This window comes from Panulirus ornatus, chromosome 30, assembly GCF_036320965.1.
Source record: "Panulirus ornatus isolate Po-2019 chromosome 30, ASM3632096v1, whole genome shotgun sequence".
Taxonomy (NCBI): domain Eukaryota; kingdom Metazoa; phylum Arthropoda; class Malacostraca; order Decapoda; family Palinuridae; genus Panulirus; species Panulirus ornatus.
In genome coordinates, this window is record NC_092253.1 from 2,710,991 (window position 1) to 2,730,219 (window position 19,229).

The 19,229-nt window shown below is 37.9% G+C and overlaps 1 protein-coding gene across 4 annotated transcripts in view; it reads right to left on the reverse strand.

The window, feature by feature from the left end:
• Positions 1 to 19,229, reverse strand: part of LOC139758323 (REST corepressor 3-like) — a 63,943-nt gene that overhangs the window by 20,432 nt on the left and 24,282 nt on the right. For all 4 annotated transcript variants that reach the window (XM_071679578.1, XM_071679576.1, XM_071679577.1 and 1 more), the window contains exons 3-7: positions 9,375 to 9,714; positions 6,739 to 6,801; positions 4,918 to 4,992; positions 3,246 to 3,460; positions 2,599 to 2,712 (exon numbers count right to left, since the gene is read on the reverse strand). In XM_071679578.1, the coding sequence (XP_071535679.1) occupies positions 2,599 to 2,712; positions 3,246 to 3,460; positions 4,918 to 4,992; positions 6,739 to 6,801; positions 9,375 to 9,495 (588 nt within the window). In that variant the 5' untranslated portion in view covers positions 9,496 to 9,714. The remainder of the gene's footprint in view (positions 1 to 2,598; positions 2,713 to 3,245; positions 3,461 to 4,917; positions 4,993 to 6,738; positions 6,802 to 9,374; positions 9,715 to 19,229) is intronic.

Genomic DNA, 19,229 nt, shown 5'->3' on the forward strand with positions numbered 1-19,229 from the left:
AAGTATATTCATATGTTACCACAGAGTGTGAAAGGAATAAGTAGAGAGTAAATGTGAATAAGAGCAAAGTTATTATTCAGTAGGGATGAGGGACAAGTTAATGGGATGTAAGTTTGAATGAAGAAAAATTGGAGGAAGTGATGTGTTTTTCAGTTCTTATATCATAACAGCAGGCATGATGGGTTAAAATATGTCTCAAGGCCATCTCAGGTGATGGACAAGACAATGAGCATAAAAAAGGACATGAGCAAATATTCTAGGTTCCTCAGATGTTTGTAGTCCTAGCTCTCAAATGTGAAAGGATATAGAATAGATTACTAAATACTGAGGAGAATTTCACATCTTCACTGTATGAGGAAAAAAGGGAGTATCAGAAAGGTCAGTCCTTGAGTGCCCTTCACTCAGAAATTTTGGGAAGCAGCAGTCAGACACATTTCAGGTCCAAGTCTCATGGGCTGGAACACACAGACAACATTTGAGAAAAAAACTGAAACAATACCAATAGAAAATTGCTAGCAGATAGAAAGGGATTGTTGAAGGGAGCTGATAGAAGAGGGGCTTTAAATACAGAAAGCTATTCATTCCTCTCTGGATAAGAGTGAAAGAAGAGCCACCCCTAATATGTGAGTGGTGCAAATGAGATCCTGTCGATATGGACAGCTACTCATAAGAAACATGACAGTAACATTTTAGTTAAAAAAATCCTAGCTTTTGGAAGGCAGTGTTTATGTTCAACATGTGAGGTTTCCAAGATAAAGTGAGACTTATGGATATTCCCAACATATCTGTGTTATCAAAAGGCTGATAGAAGAGGGGCTTTAAATACAGAAAGCTATTCATTCCTCTCTGGATAAGAGTGAAAGAAGAGCCACCCCTAATATGTGAGTGGTGCAAATGAGATCCTGTCAATATGGACATCTACTCATAAGAAACATGACAGCAACATTTTAGTTAAAAAAAAATCCTAGCTTTTGGAAGGCAGTGTTTATGTTCAACATGTGAGGGGTCCAAGATAAAGTGAGACTTATGGATATTCCCAACATATCTATGTTATCAAAAGGGTGAATTTGTATTGCTTTGAAGTTTAACAGTACAAGAAAGGGAAGAATTAGTTTAAGATATTGGTAGATATTGTGTTTCTGTAATGTTAAATTTAAGCTGGTTATTGCTTGCCAACTCCTCAACACTTAATACATTCAAACTAAGAAAAAAAAAATGTTCAGTGCAAGAAAAAGAGCATTGGCGTGAGGAAGGGTAGCAAAGTGAGCTGAGGTATGGAGAATGGAACTGTCAGCATAAGAGAGAATAAGGTTAGTGGTTCAATTAAAGACACTCTGTGGATAAAAGAAAGATGATGAGCAACAAGTGAGAATCATAAAGTACACCAATGTTGACAGGGTAAGACATCACTTTCTCAATAATTACTGCAATACAACAAATGGAAAGCTGACAACTTATAAGATAACAGACTGAAGTAGAAAAGCCAAAGGAAGCAAGTCTGTTGAGAAAAGACCTGTGCCACATCTCATCAAATGCTCGGGAGGAGTTAAGGATCACAACAAAACTCACCTAAAGCCCTAAAAGAGGACCACAGGTGGGTAACATGAGAGATCACCAGCAGCTTTTGCAACATGAAAACTGTTTAGATGATCTGAAGGAAGGGAATGAAAATCTAAGTGCTTAAGGGAGTGAAAGTTAAGGAGAGTTTTAAATACTCTGAAAATAACAAAAGTGAGAGCAATACAGCAATAGCTCGAAGATCAAGGGAGAGTTCTTTTCTTTGGGGCAGTCTGAACCAAGGCATGTTTCTAAGAAGAAAGGAAAGTCTGGGTTTTTAGACAAATATAATATGCGTGTGAGGACGTGTATGTATATACATGTGCATGTGGGTGGGTTAGGCCATTCTTTTGTCTGTTTCCTTGTGCTACCTTGCTAACATGGGAGACAGCGGCAAAGTATAATAATAATAATAATAATAATAATAATAATAATAATAATAATAATACTAACAGGCGAGTATGGAAAGCAAAGGCCAGCTCAAAGGCATTCACCATTATAACATGAGAAGGTATGTTATCTGATACATAAGCCTTGCCTACTTGTACCAGGGATAGAACTTTGGAAGATCCTGCACAATAAATTTGTAGGTGAGGGCACAGGTTCAGCATGAGGAGGTAAGGGGAAAGGGTACTACACAAGGAATCACAGGAAAATAAGATGCCAAAGAGTGGTTTTACCAGTCAGATAGATAGTTACAGACTGATCTGGTCAGAAAAGAAGAGGAAAGGCTAAACTGCATAAAATGCGGGATAAGATTTTGTTTAAGGACCTAGTCAAGACCAGAAAGATCTATCACTTGAATAAAAAGTCAACACATTTAATCTTAAACAGATTAAATGTATAATACAGCAAAAAATTAGAACAAAAACATAAACCCTTCATTATGGCAGTGGCCAGTGAAGATAACAAAAACATTGTCATCTATCATCATATACTGAAACTATCAAAATACAAGAACTCTGTTCTCTAATAAATCAAGAATGTATACATTCTGCAACATTTGAGCATGATATAATGAACTTAAGACTAATGTAATACCTGTAGCTTGGCAGTGTGTTTGCGAGCATGTCTATCTATCAATGAGCTACGTTGTCGCGTTTTCTTCCACAAGTAGTAATATTTCACTAACTGTGCTATTGTTTTGTCTGGTAACTGAAAAATAAATGCAGCATATAATTATGTACAACATACACCAGGTCTTGAGATTAAAAGTTTATCCTTAATATTCATTAAAGAAAATACTATATTATCATCCAACACCAAAGGCTTCTGCATCTTCAAAGCTGCACTATAACCAGTGGCAGGGACAGGATGGACTCTTAAGTGAGAAGTTCTTTGATGAGTCTGTACTCTGTTTTGTCAAAAAATAATGAAACAGCCTATCCAAAGGTGACTTTTCACCTGAGATGTAACATCAAACAGGTGGAGTCCAGCAAAAGTCTGAATGGAGAAAATCTGAGAGCAGTACAGCGATTTAGATGCTAGTTGAAACAGTGAAGACCAATAATTTTTGTATCTCAAACTTCAAGAGAAATTACACAGTACTTTTAAAACTTCAACTGCTGCATAATACTAGAGTAAATTCATCCATGTTATTCTAAGAGTTTTAAGTGTCATAGCAAATGCAATATTTTTGATTCATTGATAATCTTTTGGAAATAAATAAAAAACAAAATTCTTCATACCATTTGTCTAATTCTATGAAAACTTTTGCCATGGAACTGGAAAGCTTGTTCAAAAAGGACTTTATCCTCTGTGGTCCACTCATCTGGGAAAGGCGTAAAGTTTGCGAGGTCTGCTGTTGCTTTCTCTAGGTCATGCCGGTGCCAAAATAACATTCCAAGAGCTTGTTCAGCATTATACCCGTATTTGTCTTTTGCCAGCCATATATATTGTTCAACTGAAAATATAGAAAGCCATCAATTCTAAAAAAAAACAAAAGAAAAAACATTCAGGGAAAAGTTACAAAAGTAATACTTAGAATACTTTTCTTATGCAATGAGACATGAACAAGGAGAAAGTCTGTAGTATTTTCATGAAGTGAGTACCTTCATTCCTCCTCTCTGCTTAAAATATATGCCATGGTGATTGGTGCAGAGGGAGGGAGAGAGAGAGAGAGAGAGAGAGAGAGAGAGAGAGAGAGAGAGAGAGAGAGAATTTTTCATGAGATAATTATAAATATTCAAGCTCAGAGGTTATTCAGTCTTCTAAACATTATCAAAGATAAGCACTTAAACAAATCATGAGATTAAAGCATATACTATACCCTCTGAGTCTTTTCTTGTGTTAACTGAGATGGTACAGGAAACTGAGGTACCAAACAAAGGCCATCTCATTGAGACACCACGGACAACTGAGGCCATCCCATTGATGATATATATATATATATATACCTTGTTAACACGGAAAATGGCAAATATGTATGAAAATATATATATATATATATATATGTATATATATATATATATATATATATATATATATATATATATATATATATATATATATATATACATATATATATATATATTTTCATACATATTTGCCATTTTCCGTGTTAACAAGGTAGCGTTAAGAACAGAGGACTGAGCCCAAGAGGGAAAATCCTAGCCTGAGCCAGGTACCCAGTTTGTCAACCAACCCCTAAGAGTGGATGAACAGTTGGGTCAACTGTGGACCACCAACTGCAACCAGGATTTGAACCTATTGTGCTCAACTCTGGGTGCCCCATGAATGTGTCATGGTTTTACAATGGTTATGGCGTACAGCATTACCTTCATCATTCCCATCTTGAAGGACGGAACAAAGTGTTGCAAAAGAGTTGATTAACTGACCTCCAGGTATCTAACTATACCATAAATCCTTTAAGATTCATCAAAATTTCATAAATACAAAATCATTTATTAAAAGCCCAGATAGCTTTTAGACTACTAAAGAGATCATATGTATACTTTCAAAGACTGGTATCAAGCATCCAGTGCCACTATTGTTTATGTTCTTGGACCCTTTAACTGTATTTGTTAGTGGCTACTCTCACTGGTATTGGACTAAATCAGAAACATTAAGTAATCCCTCCGTAATGCCAACTATAAACAGCAAAGGCAAAGACACAATTTTCTCCATATTCAGCTCTTCTGACATGTGCAATGCTGCTAAATACCAATGAAATACAGGTATTTTCTCATGGGCTTCTCAAATCTCCCAGTCCACATGGACAAGGAAAATACTGTCCCTCCTAAATCAGACTTGACATGAATCAAAACACAGTAACATTAAATGTTAAATCATTACACCCCCTATAACATTTCAAGGAAGTCACAGACAGAAACAGTCCAAGTAACTGATGCCGATACTCACGACTCTCTTCGTTGAGCTCAAGCTTTGGTGCCCATACTAATAAAGCTCTCTCAGGACACTGTTCTGGCCGACGCTCTGACACAAGAAAAGATCACATATGCATAAGTCGATGTCAAATAGATGCAATATCTTTTCAAATAAATACAATTAAAAATTCAAGTCTACCCAAGACAACATACATCACATCAGTTCACGTCCATACTTTACCATACCTAACCGACCTTCCATGCTTAGCAGAGTAGCATTAAAAACAAACACACAATGGTTTTTATTTGTTCACATCCTCTCTTTCTCATGCATAATGAACAGAAACCAGAGCCTATCATCTACAGCCAAGCCCCAGACACTACAGTGCTTAATGGTGTATAATGATCACTTTTTTATGCCATGAGTGAATAGAAATTATATAAAACATTCTCTTTTATGTCTAACTCTCCCAAAGCAACTAACAACAGGAACAGAAAAACAAGGCCTCATTAGCAGACATCCACTTTCTAGGTATCAAGTATAATGTCCTGAAACCATAAAGACCATTAATAACATGTCATCCCTAGTACAACACACAGTCCAATTAATTCTACACCAAGCCTGCTTCTCACCCCCTTAAATCTTTCGGGGCCCTATCCCCAAAAGCCTCCTTCACCCAATCCTTACATCTCTCTCTATCACTCTCTCGACCATGCTCAGTCCACTTACGATAGGTAGATCCTCTAAGTTTGTCTTTCTCCTTTCCTCCTCTTAATATGTCTGAACCATTTTAGCACTTCCTGGTCAGCTCTCTCAATCTGACGGCAACTTACAACCATTACTCTTTCTACGACAGGGGACAAGGAATCATATATCTTGAAGTAACCAAATATATACAGATATTGGTATTAATCTATTTATCTATTATAATTGATTGCCATTTCCTATATCAATGAGGTAGCACTAGGAAACTTCACTAACACAGGAAGCAGCGATCAAGCATGAATATATATATATATATATATATATATATATATATATATATATATATATATATATATATATATATATATATATATATATATATAAAGATTTTGAGTAATCGGGGCCTGAACATGCAGGAGGGTGAAAGGCGGGCAAGGAATAGAGTGAACTGGATCGATGTGGTATACCGGGGTCGACGTGCTGTCAATGGATTGAATCAGGGCATGTGAAGCATCTGGGGTAAACCATGGAAAGTTCTGTGGGGTCTGGATGTGGAAAGGGAGCTATGGTTTCGGGCATTATTACATGACAGCTAGAGACTGAGAGTCAACGAATGGGGCCTTTGTTGTCTTTTCCTAGCACTACCTCGCACACATGAGGGGGAAGGGGGATGTTATTCCATATGTGCGAGGTGGCGATGGGAATAAATAAAGGCAGACAGTATGAATTATGTACATGTGTATATATGTATATGTCTGTGTGTGTATCTATATGTGTACATTGAGATGTATAGGTATGTATATTTGTGTGTGTGGACGTGTATGTATATACATGTGTATGGGGGTGGGTTGGGCCATTTCTTTCGTCTGTTTCCTTGCGCTACCTCGCAAACGCGGGAGACAGCGACAAAGCAAAATAAATAATAATAATAAAAAAAATATATATATATATATATATATATATATATATATATATATATATATATATATATATATATTCCTATGAGTCCACGGGGAAAATGAAACACGCTAAGTTCCCAAGGGGAGACACAAGAGAGAAATATAAGTCAGTTGATATACATCGCAGATATGAAGGTAGGACACCATTTGGTAAACATATATATGAGCATACACAAAACAACCAACTCACCATGGGAGGGCAGTATGTTGGGGATTTCAGCTTGGAAAGCCTTCCCTACTCGCATACCACTTTCTGAAATACAAATGAAATGCATAAAAACATCAAATGCAGACAACTTTGATGTGGAACTTTCAATCTACTGGCCTACATGTCTAGGATGAAAAAGAAGAAAAAAACCATGGTTCACTTCAGTGAGCCATGGTTAAAACACCAAATTTCAAGAACATGTACTGATGTGCTGACACGGCTACTTAACATTTCGCACAAAGGAATAAACAATCATTCCATGTCAGTGATGTCTCGTTTTGTACTGCAAACATATGTTTAAATGGTACTGTGTCTTCTACTATTACAGCATACTCACAGATATTTTGTTAAAATATCTTTCCCTTACAGTATTCATATATCTGTAGAAGCTGCACATAACCACTGTTACCATAATAAAGGTTCCTGTGACAAAACTCTAACTCTGTAAACATAGATCGTAAGTATTAGTTAATGAGATCATCCAGGATCTTACTGAGCCACATACTAAAATAAAAAGCCTAACAAAAGTGAACAAACAACTGATCAGAGAGAACTGCCTCCAGCAAATAAATTCATCCAAATCTGACAATGACAATAACTAGGTAAACTTCTAACAAAACTTCTACATAAAAGTTATCATGATAAATGATATCTTATGAAATAGCGTATAAACTGTATGGGGTACTCAAAGAACGTTCAATAGTTAATTCAATTTCTCCATCATGACTTTGGACAGAAATGACCAATATTGCCTTTTGCAAAAAACGTCAAATCTAATTTATGCCATCAACTATGTCACTTCCAATGTGTCTTATACTGTACAGGATGCCTCTAGCAGTTGAGTTTGAATGTGCGATATACCATGTGTGTAATTTCCAAATATGCAGTTCTCACAAATTTCATATATTATGCCTAAAATGCAGAAGCATACATAAAATTGTATGTCTAAGCTGTAGAACCAACCCTAAAAAATTCATTCACACACCATTCTCTCTCCCATATTTTTTCTTTTTTTTGTTAGCTGAGACAGCATGGGCAACAGAATGCCCTAATCAAGGTCACCTCATTAACCTATATATATGAGAGAGCTTGGGAAGTGAGTCAGTTGTTGTTCGCTGATGATACAGCGCTGGTGGCTGATTCATGTGAGAAACTGCAGACGCTGGTGACTGAGTTTGGTAAAGTGTGTGGAAGAAGAAAGTTAAGAGTAAATGTGAATAAGAGCAAGGTTATTAGGTACAGTAGGGTTGAGGGTCAAGTCAATTGGGAGGTGAATTTGAATGGAGAAAAACTGGAGGAAGTGAAGTGTTTTAGATATCTGGGAGTGGATCTGGCAGTGGATGGAACCATGGAAGCGGAAGTGGATCATAGGGTGGGGGAGGGGGCGAAAATTCTGGGGGCCTTGAAGAATGTGTGGAAGTCGAGAACATTATCTCGGAAAGCAAAAATGGGTATGTTTGAAGGAATAGTGGTTCCAACAATGTTGTATGGTTGCGAGGTGTGGGCTATGGATAGAGTTGTGCGCAGGAGGATGGATGTGCTGGAAATGAGATGTTTGAGGACAATGTGTGGTGTGAGGTGGTTTGATCGAGTGAGTAACGTAAGGGTAAGAGAGATGTGTGGAAATAAAAAGAGCGTGGTTGAGAGAGCAGAAGAGGGTGTTTTGAAGTGGTTTGGGCACATGGAGAGGATGAGTGAGGAAAGATTGACCAGGAGGATATATGTGTCGGAGGTGGAGGGAGCAAGGAGAAGAGGGAGACCAAATTGGAGGTGGAAAGATGGAGTGAAAAAGATTTTGTGTGATCGGGGCCTGAACATGCAGGAGGGTGAAAGGAGGGCAAGGAATAGAGTGAATTGGAGCGATGTGGTATACCGGGGTTGACGTGCTGTCAGTGGATTGAATCAAGGCATGTGAAGCGTCTGGGGTAAACCATGGAAAGCTGTGTAGGTATGTATATTTGCGTGTGTGGACGTATGTATATACATGTGTATGGGGGGGGGGGGGGTTGGGCCATTTCTTTCGTCTGTTTCCTTGCGCTACCTCGCAAACGCGGGAGACAGCGACAAAGTATAAAAAAAAAAAAAAAATATATATATATATATATATATATATATATATATACCCTTGCCAAACCAGGTACCTTATGAAAGGATGAACAGCTAGTTTGACTGTGGATTGACTGCCAGTGCAATTCTCCATAACACCACATAATAGTAAGCTTTTGAATACACATCGTGAAGCAGCTAACAGAGTAATCATCAAAGGGATTTCATTAGTGCTGTTACAATACATACTTTTTAAAAGACAAAAAGGACGATGAAACTTACTTCCATTACCAAAGAATTACCATTAATATCCATACACAAAATCATAAGAAGAAATAAAATATATAAAATTTTTTGTTTAGGGCCGCATTTCCCCGAAATAATATCAAAATTCAGGCAACAAGGAGTTAACTACGAAGATAACACATTCCCCGAGTAGCATCCCAGCTCGTACATGAATATGAGACCAGGTAGCACATAACATTACCACTGCCCATACAACACACTCCATCAGATCCCACTGCTTACAACTAAATCCAATATAAATTTGAAATTAATTTCTCAAAACCTACCACTACCATCCTTCTCAGCGTCGTCGCAGTGACCAGAGACGTGGCCGTTGCTAGGACTGGGCCCTGAAGTTTTCTTATCCTCTTTCGTCTCACCACTGTTCCTGTTACTTGCTGTCACCATCTTGTACTATTCTTCCCTGGCTCTTGCACCCGTACAGTTCAAGACAAACCGATCGTGACCATACACCCGAGGGAGGCGAAGGTAAAGGAGCAGGAGATGCGACCCTGGTCTTCACCTTCCGTGGTACGTAAACAAACACTGTACCGTACTTTATGCTGACAGAGGCAGACGGTTCATCTTCACACCCGTAAAAATAAGCTTTCAACGAGCAGAATGCTCCTGAAATATATCAAAAGAAAATATTTGATTTTTTTTGAATTAGTGAACATATGATTTTCTTATAAAGGCTTCTGAATTAGAATAGTTGATAAATCTAAACTTCAGTACGGTATTCACGGTAGATGGAAAAGTGGATAATCTCGGCACAGCATCTTTGGTCACAATTCGATTTTCGCCGTATATTTTCATATTTTCAGTAGAAACATATTTTCCATAAACAGATACAGATATAGATAATGAAAAAATTATAGCTTAGTCATAGTGTATCTAATTAATGTGATAATAAAGGTAACTAAGACTTGGGGGTCGGGGGCCAAAGGCAGCAGCGGGAGGCTGATCTGACCAGTGTGGCCTGTTTGAAAAGCTCTTCGCGCTGCCCTTCATTCTCCATTAATAACATCTGTTTCACTGTATTTTTGCAAAAGATTTGAAATAGATCGAGGCCTTGGTAATGTCATACGCGTTGTACTTCGTTCTGAAGGAAAATTTACAGATTGTTTATGCGCGAATACCAAAGGAGAAATTTTAGTTAACAATTACCCATGGAAATTGTGGACAAGAAATCTCAACCCATAAATCTGAAGGAAACTGATATCATAGGATCACAGACAAATGCATGTAAACAATATGTACATAAAGTGACACTAAATCCCATCTTTTCTGACGGGAAAACAGCCATACACCACAACCTGGCTGCTGCTCCTGAGCAATGTTTTAGGAAATAGGTCACTCTACTGTGCTCTGTCTCCATCAAGAAAGTCCTATATACAAAGAAATAAAACCATGTACCACTTGGCTTTGGTACACACACACACACACACACACACATATATATATATATATATATATATATATATATATATATATATATATATATATATATATATATATATATATATATATATTCTTTTTTTTTTTTTTGTCGCTGTCTCCCGCGTTTGCCTTCTCTCCATCATTAAGTGGGTCCTTGATTAATTTCTGATAGGCCTAAGGAGTATAAGCATTGTGTAGATCTAATAAATAAAGCGAACAGAAAATTTAGATTATCATAGGTTAAGTATTCGAATTCAAATCAAAGAAATTTATCTTGACACTTCCTAGGTCATTAGTGCGTCCCCACCTTAATACTGCACGCAGTTTTAGTTACCCTAATACAAAAAGGCAAATTCAATAGACAATAGCTGCGATCATTTATGATAAGTCCCTGACAGAAACCCACCCTATGAAAGCCTTTAGACAAACTTATTTGCCTTAAAGGGATAAGTGTGATTTAATTGGGTCATTCTAAATCATTTAAGTAGCTGTCTGTCAGTGGAAGTTAGGTCTCACACATCCTTCACATGAAAGACTTGTTTGACTTAAGAAGAGGCAGACGTTTGATGTTTCCCAGCAGAGATAATGGTGAGTGCCAGTCATGTCATGATGAGTGTTTCCCCAGCCCGACACATCCGGTCCTTTATCCGTGATAGGTTATTTGGACAGTGGATTGTTCGGTATCCTTTGAATGATATGCTAGGTCTAGATAGCCTAGAAACTAAGTGGGATACTAACGTCAAAACTTTCACGGATGTCTGCCATTGTTTGCTGTCCGAAAGGACTGTAAGACTCCATCCAGCTGACGTGCCCTGGATCACAATCCCGTACGAAGAGGTGATGCAACAATGAACTCTGACCTTCTACCCTAACGATACTTACTTCCAGAAGGCCCTTCACGACAAACTGATTCGAAATACACGCTGCAATGAAATCTTAATAATCCCCCACCGAGACTTGAAACAGTCCGACATCAGCCCAGTGGTATGGGAAACTGAAAGAGCTGAGCGATTTCAACAGACTTCCCCCTCTTATTATGCATTAATCACGTCTGGATTCATAAATCACCTCAACACATTAACATTATATAACTTCTTCACCGTTTTCCAGAGAATTCTCCTTTCAGAAATCACCAGCCTTCCTTCCAGCGCTAACATCCACTGAATCACCTCGTGCCATCAGAAGTCTCTCGTCCTCAAGTTGCAGTTTTAACCGTCTCATCGAAGCCATCTGACCCTGTACAGACCAGCTACAAGAACTGGTCCATCCCAGAAGTCTTGCCTCGCTACATTGACTATGCATTTGCTCTGTAAATTTTCAGTCTTTGACTTCAATCGAATAAGCCCATCAATTATTTTGATATTATTGTTATCATTATTATTATTATCATTATTATTATTATTATTATTATTATTATTATTATTATTATTATTATTATTATCATTATCATTATTATCATCATTATTATTATCATTATTATCATTATTATTATCAATATTATCTTAATTATTTTTTTTTCATACTATTCGCCATCTCCCGCGTTGGCGAGGTAGCGTTAAGAACAGAGGACTGAGCCTCTGAGTGAAATCCTCACTTGGCCCCTTTCTCTGTTCCTCCTTTTGGAAAATTAAAAACAAGGGGAGGATTTCCAACCCCCGGCTCCCCCCCTTTTTCGTCGCCTTCTACGACACACAGGGAATACGTGGAAAGTATTCTTTCTCCTCTATCCCCAGGGATAAATCTTAATTAGTATTATCATTTATTTATTTATTTATATATGTTTCTCAGGATTCATGCGCTATCTCTCCGAGAATGATAGAAATTACTGTAAATGTTAATAAGGCAACTATGGTAATTCTTTTAACTCCTTGCACACGGCTGTACGACCCTTGTGAATGACGTTACGACACTCTGGTATGATGGCGTGACCTTTAACCTGACTTTTATGCTTCAAGGCATTATAATCCAAGGGTTGTACCATCTTGCTCGAATGCATATTTCCAGACAACGTAATAATAACGACCCTTCCTCTTTCGCTCCAATAACACGAAGCCATACACTCTACCAATGGCTCCCTCTCATTAGAAGTGCACATCATTCTTATTTTCTGACGGCTTTAAAGTAATTCCACTTAACGAATAGCGAACAATAAATCCTTTCGGTACATTTAGAATTATGCCCTTTCGCACGAGAAAGTACACACGAGTTCCACTTTGCATAACTCTGCGCTCTAATTGACCATGAAACTTGTACATTATCAATGACTTTAAGCTTTCCACGCTCAGCGGAACTTTCAAACCCTTCTTTTATTTTCCCCTCCTCCTATAACTTTTCAACTTCATTCGAAAGTCATAGCTACAGACACATGTAGAACTCTGATTGATTTCATCATTCTTTTCTTACTCTGTTTACCTTTCACACGAGATGGACATTGCTAGGGCATGTTCTGCCATGGAGGTAACCGATAAAAAAAGTTCTGTACTTTCACCTGTTTTCGAGGCTGCTGGTGACTGCCAAACATACGTAGAAACTTGTGTATATCGTATCGTTTATCATTATCATTTTCGTCATTGTTATTACTATTATTATACAACAGAATGATATTATGTCTGACTATGATTTAAGTTATGAGTTTCTGTTATGTGCAGGTTAATGTTACCATCAAAGAAGGACAAGGAATGACTCGACCGTGCCCAAAATGAAGGCACAGCTTTTGCGATCGGCTTCTTGTCAAATTATGATAATAATGATAGTAATGATGACATAGTAAAAAGGACAAGAAAAGGCGTTACAATTGCGGCATCATGGAATCTTTTTACCATAGCTGTACCACAATGATACAAATTCATCTCGAGAAGCCTTTAAAATACGGTCGATCAAGCTTCACTCTGACTCGAGTGATGTCGACATACATTTATTTTCATAAACTCTGAGGACTCTTACGCAGGTCCTTCGAACATACGTGACCAAATAAGAAAGTCGCAGGGTCCGCCATGGGGCGAGCCACTCTGCTTGTCTTCGCAGTCACGTGCTCCATGCCACTGCCTCAGTCCGGTGCGACACGTGCGTGGGTCCGAAGTCATACATGCCTGGTTAGGATCACGTACACAACTACTCTGTGCACACATGGGCTTGATGGAACGTTTATACACCGATGGGATAACATATATGGTCTTACGAAGGTCATGAGAAGATTAATGTCTCTGGGTCTAAGGCCGCGTCTATATCTGTTATTTGTGTAGGCAGTCAGGCATGTACACAGTCGTGACATAATTCACTGTTTGGATAGTCACGTACAGATAGGTGACGTTCAGTATACTTACGTTCTTTTTATTATTATTGTATATATGACCCAAAGACCTTTCTTCGAGGGCCCCTGCAGATCCAGGGTTGTGCTACGATTAATAGCAGAATAATGATGCCGTTCTGTGGAGGGGCGGGAGCAAGGGATTGGTGATCCTCCCTTTTTGTATTATTTTCCGAAGGAAAAAACGGAGAAGAGAGCCAAATGAGGGTCTTACTTCCTTCCTCTCAGTCATTTCTCCGGACGCTACCTTGCTCACGCAGGAAATAGCGAACCTATAAGAAGAGAATATATATATATATATATATATATATATATATATATATATATATATATATATATATATATATATATATATATATACATATGTATGTATGTATGTATAGTAGAAAATCATGTCATGATAGCGTTTGACGACAATAGGTTGGCATTAATATCATGGAGCAGGAGGAAGGTATTGTGTACGACGCGCAGAACACACAAACAGTTGTATAAAGAGTACGACCCCGACCACCAGGTCCCGGGCGACCCTAAAAACACATAACCTTCGCTGTGAACTTGAGTCTCGGCTCTCCACTGGAGCGCGGCCGGCGGGTGAAGCAGAGGACGGGCGTGGCGGACGGCCCAGGAGGATGTACCACTCCCGTCGGTCTCTGAGCTCGGCACGTAGGCCACCATGGCGCACCCCATCCACGCACCAACCTCCGTGGAAATTAGTTTCACCATCTAAATTCATCAGGGATGATGAATGGAAGGAGCGAAGAAACACACTTTCTTTTTTCTTCTAATCAGTTCCTGAAACTCATCAGGTTAATGTAAAGACTTCGTAGGGCACTCCTCCAGCTGACTTTTCTTTATCTACCCACTTAGAAACCAAGGAAAGCAAGACTAGAGAGTTTGACTTTACTTGAACATTAAACTCTAGGGGTCTAAGGCAGATAACTACGCTGACTAACCTGTTTTGTCCGCACCGAATGCCGCAGGAAGCAAGACAGATCGATTGCAAATTCAGATTTGTGTGTTAGGAATCTGATGAGAAGATTTTGTCTCCTGGAACTCCCAGATACTTGACCGCGCTTCACATACATTTTTATATCTGCTGCAGGTCCCGCCCTTTGTTTGAATACAATGTACAAAAGATTTCCTCAGAGATTTCTCTTATCCATGAAACGTTTCTCGTCCATCCTCCGTCTCAAGTAATTTTTCTTTACCTAACGTTTTCCTACTGCACTATATCGTACACTATTACTCTTTACACTTCGAGATTTTCTTTTTTTCACTTACCAAACCCTACTCTTTCTTTCATTTCCCTTGATCATTTTGGATTTCTATTTCAAGCTTTAGGGGTGTATTATACGTATATGGAAAGATACAGAAATAAGGTTATTTGCAGTCGTGAAAGAATTTGGCTAAATAGATTTAAAAAAAGAAAACAGAAATATGGTTTGATATTTAGATACATTTTTAGAAAAATGTGTTCTGGATATTCATGAAAGAGTATCTGAAACAGAGGAACACTAATTTACTATCAAATAAAACAAATATATTCAGTTTAAACATTAATAGTGAAGCGTCTTCTAGTTTTGAGTTATCCCTTAAGAAAATATGTTTGTTAACCGTTTTCTATATTGAGTTTTGATTTTAATGGGTGGCTTAAATTTTAATCCATGAACATAGAAATGTCGGTAGGAAACTAGAAGAGTAAACAAAATATCAGGAAATCAAGAAAGAATCCTGTTCATGAATATGTTTTTCATCTTATTGTTTGAAGCTATGAGGAATGAACAGCAGAGCAATCCAGCGGAAGGCTGAGAGCGCCATCAAACAGAAGTGCTACAGACACGACATCCCTCATAAGAAATTCCATCGTCCTGTATACTACATCGTCTTTAATGGGGTGTTCATATACACGTCGTAACTTAATCCATATAAATGTATCATACACTCTTGTGTATAACACTGTATACTGTATATTAACTCAAGTTTACTGAATATGTCAAATCTAAAACAAATGGATAATTGTAGAGGCATCTTGGAACGAAATATCTCAGCAGACGCGAGAAAACCCCCTTCAACTAGGTGTATCATATCAATAATTTCGTTTGAACTTTGGTGATTAAATGTTCAAAATTAGTCTTCCCTGACAGCACTTACGTTTTTGTTGCATCTGTTATCTTCTTTCTTATACAAGAATATATTTATATCTATATACTTTGTCGCTATCTCCCGCCAGGTAATCATTTTATGGACCAATCCCTAGGGGTGACTGAACAGATAGGTTGACTGTGGACCGACTGCCGTAATCAGGATGCGAACTTATGCACTCGACCTTGGGCGGCCAGTGAATGCATGTCAGAAACGTTGACCGCTACACCACGTATGCTAAACAATCAATTACACACCGTAAAATATACCTCAAACATTCATCTTTTGCAGGACTGTCTTAAAGGTTCTGAAAACTTCTGAACACGAGTTCAATTATGGTAATCGTTACAGGGCACAAACGGCCGATGGTCATTCACGCTAAACATAATGAAAATTCTGATTGGTTCAAAACCGGTGGGATTAATGCTCCCCATATCTACTCTTGTCAGCTAGGTTTTATATACGAATATGGAATTCCAAAAAGAGAGAGAAATAGAGTTTATGCGTTCTAAGTCTGTATATATTTCATAGGTTTTAGAAGGTCAACAGACGTGGCGTAAAGAAAGATCCTTACATGAAGATTGTGTCAATCTACCCATATCTAATTCCGCCCCAAGTTACGCGGGGTGGATCAAGGGCCTACATGTATCTTTTGTGGGAATAAAGTTTGAGAAGACCACTCCTTAATAATGATCATAATTCTTTAACTTAGTTTCTTAGAATATGAAGTCTGCCTTAAGAGACTGGAGGTGCCCTCCTTCTTACTAGGGTGTGCAGTTGAGTCTGGGCAGCAGCATAACCCATTTTTTTCTCTCTTTTGTTTGAGTGGGTAGGAGGGCCGTAGCTGCAGAAAGAGAAATGAATGAATTATAAGCATATAGATACAAAATTAGATGCAAGTAATCCATACTTTTATTCAAGGTAAATTCTCTCTCTCTCTTCTCTCTCTCTCTCTCTCTCTCTCTCTCTCTCTCTCTCTCTCTCTCTCTCTCTCTCTCTCTCTCTCTCTCTCTGTATATATATATATATATATATATATATATATATATATATATATATATATATATATATATATATATATATATTCACAGAGCCACTTCACCGTGAAGAGGTATATGCACCCCACTCTGTCTGAGGATGTAATAAACGAAAGTACTCACTGTTCTTATTCTCTCTTTCCAGTGGTGAATGTGCACGCACACACACACACACACACACACACACACACACACACACACACATATATATATATATATATATATATATATATATATATATATATATATATATATATATATATATATATATATATATATATATATATATATATATCTTTTTCTTTCTTTCAAACTATTCGCCATTTCCCGCGTTAACAAGGTAGCGCTAAGAACAGAGGACTCGGCCTCTAAGGGAATATCCTCACCTGGCCCCCCTCTCTGCTCCCTCTTTTGGAAAATTAGAAAAAAAAAAACGAGAGGGGAGGATTTCCAGCCCCCCGCTCCCTCCCCTTTTAGTCGCCTTCTACGACACGCAGGGAATACGTGGGAAGCATTCTTTCTCCCCTATCCCCAGGGATAATATATATATATATATATATATATATATATATATATATATATATATATATATATATATATATATATATATATATACTGGGGAAAAGGGAAAAAAGAATGCTGCCCAAATATCCTATGCGACTGTGAGCGAGGGGAGCTAGAATTCCTCCCCCTCAGTAATACTTTCCGAAAGAGGAAACAGAGCAGAGAGCCAAGCAAGGAATTTTTCCCCTAAGGTTCCCTTTTCCTCACATGTAGCTACGCTTCTTCTGGGAAAGCAACTGCAAGGAAATATCGTATGTGCACGTGATCCAACCCGTGTAACATGATTCAGTGTGTATTTTAGGCTGGGTCATGATTGGTGAGGGAATTGTCATCGTTCGCAATATCATGGGTGTGGTTTGTGTTTGACTACTATTTGTGTGTTACAGGGAGAGAGAGAGAGAGAGAGAGAGAGAGAGAGAGAGAGAGAGAGAGAGAGAGAGAGAGAGAGAGAGAGAGAGAGAGAGAGAGAGAGAATTTTACGCTTATGTTGACCCTCTTATTGACTTTGTATATATTTACCATGTCTTTACTCATTCGTTTATACTCAGATAAACATCCTAGCCTGAGTGTGTATACATGTGAATTTACCTATTCCTCCGTATAGAGTCCTGTGATAAGTTATGATCATGTCAACGTGACTTTGTGCGCATCTCTCACACGTCATCCTTCGCTGATTTTTCTTTTTTTCCTTCTTTTTTGTATGAACTGCGGTTGGAGAGGCATCACTGAGCATCAGCCTAGTGTTGCTACGTGTTGGCCTGCATGACCGACCCGTTGGTGTGACGAACTTACTGATTATACTTACAAGGATTTTTTATTTATCATGTTATCTGCTGTAAAAAGAATTTAATTGAGACAATGATAGTTTTGATCTTATCAGTCGTATTTATACGTGTTCCGTGGCAGTGTTGCCGACATGAGAATGATACCGCAGAATCTGTTGCTGATTGAAAAGAAAAAGGCTTTAAGATGTTGCGGTAAATAAAAAAAAATACAATCGATTATTATCATATACTATTTTTCATGATTTCCTCGAATAAGAAAGATGGTATCTATCGACTTCACTGGGACTTCTATTTTTCCAACGAACAGATTGTTTTACTGAAAGAGAACCAGGTAGAATATATATAAAACTAAGTTAAAGCAAATCACTTATTCCACATTATTTCAGAATTCAGCCTTAGGTACTTCATGTATCCATAGCTTATCAATGCCAGCTTAGAACTTTTTTCATTTATCTAACATTTCATGTTTACCTTGCCACTCTGGTACAGAATGACGTGGTGCATTGTATGTATGACAAGTAATGTATGGCATGTATGACTAGTAATGTATGAAACGTATAACTGGTAATGTATGTGGTGTATATGATTGGTTATGTATGTATGACTAGTAATGTATGGTATGTATGACTGCTGCTATGTGGTGTATATGATTGGTTATGTATGGCATGTACGACTGGTGGTGTATATGGTTTACACTCTGATGTATGGTATGTTTGACTGGTTATGTCTTCCATACATTTATTGCCGGGAAGTTTTACATGGTCTTGTGTTCTCAATGGACACTATACATACAAATATGTTTAGCATAGGTGATTCCGCATCGTTTCTTGCGCCAAGATATCAAGATCCGACAATCAACTCTGAAAT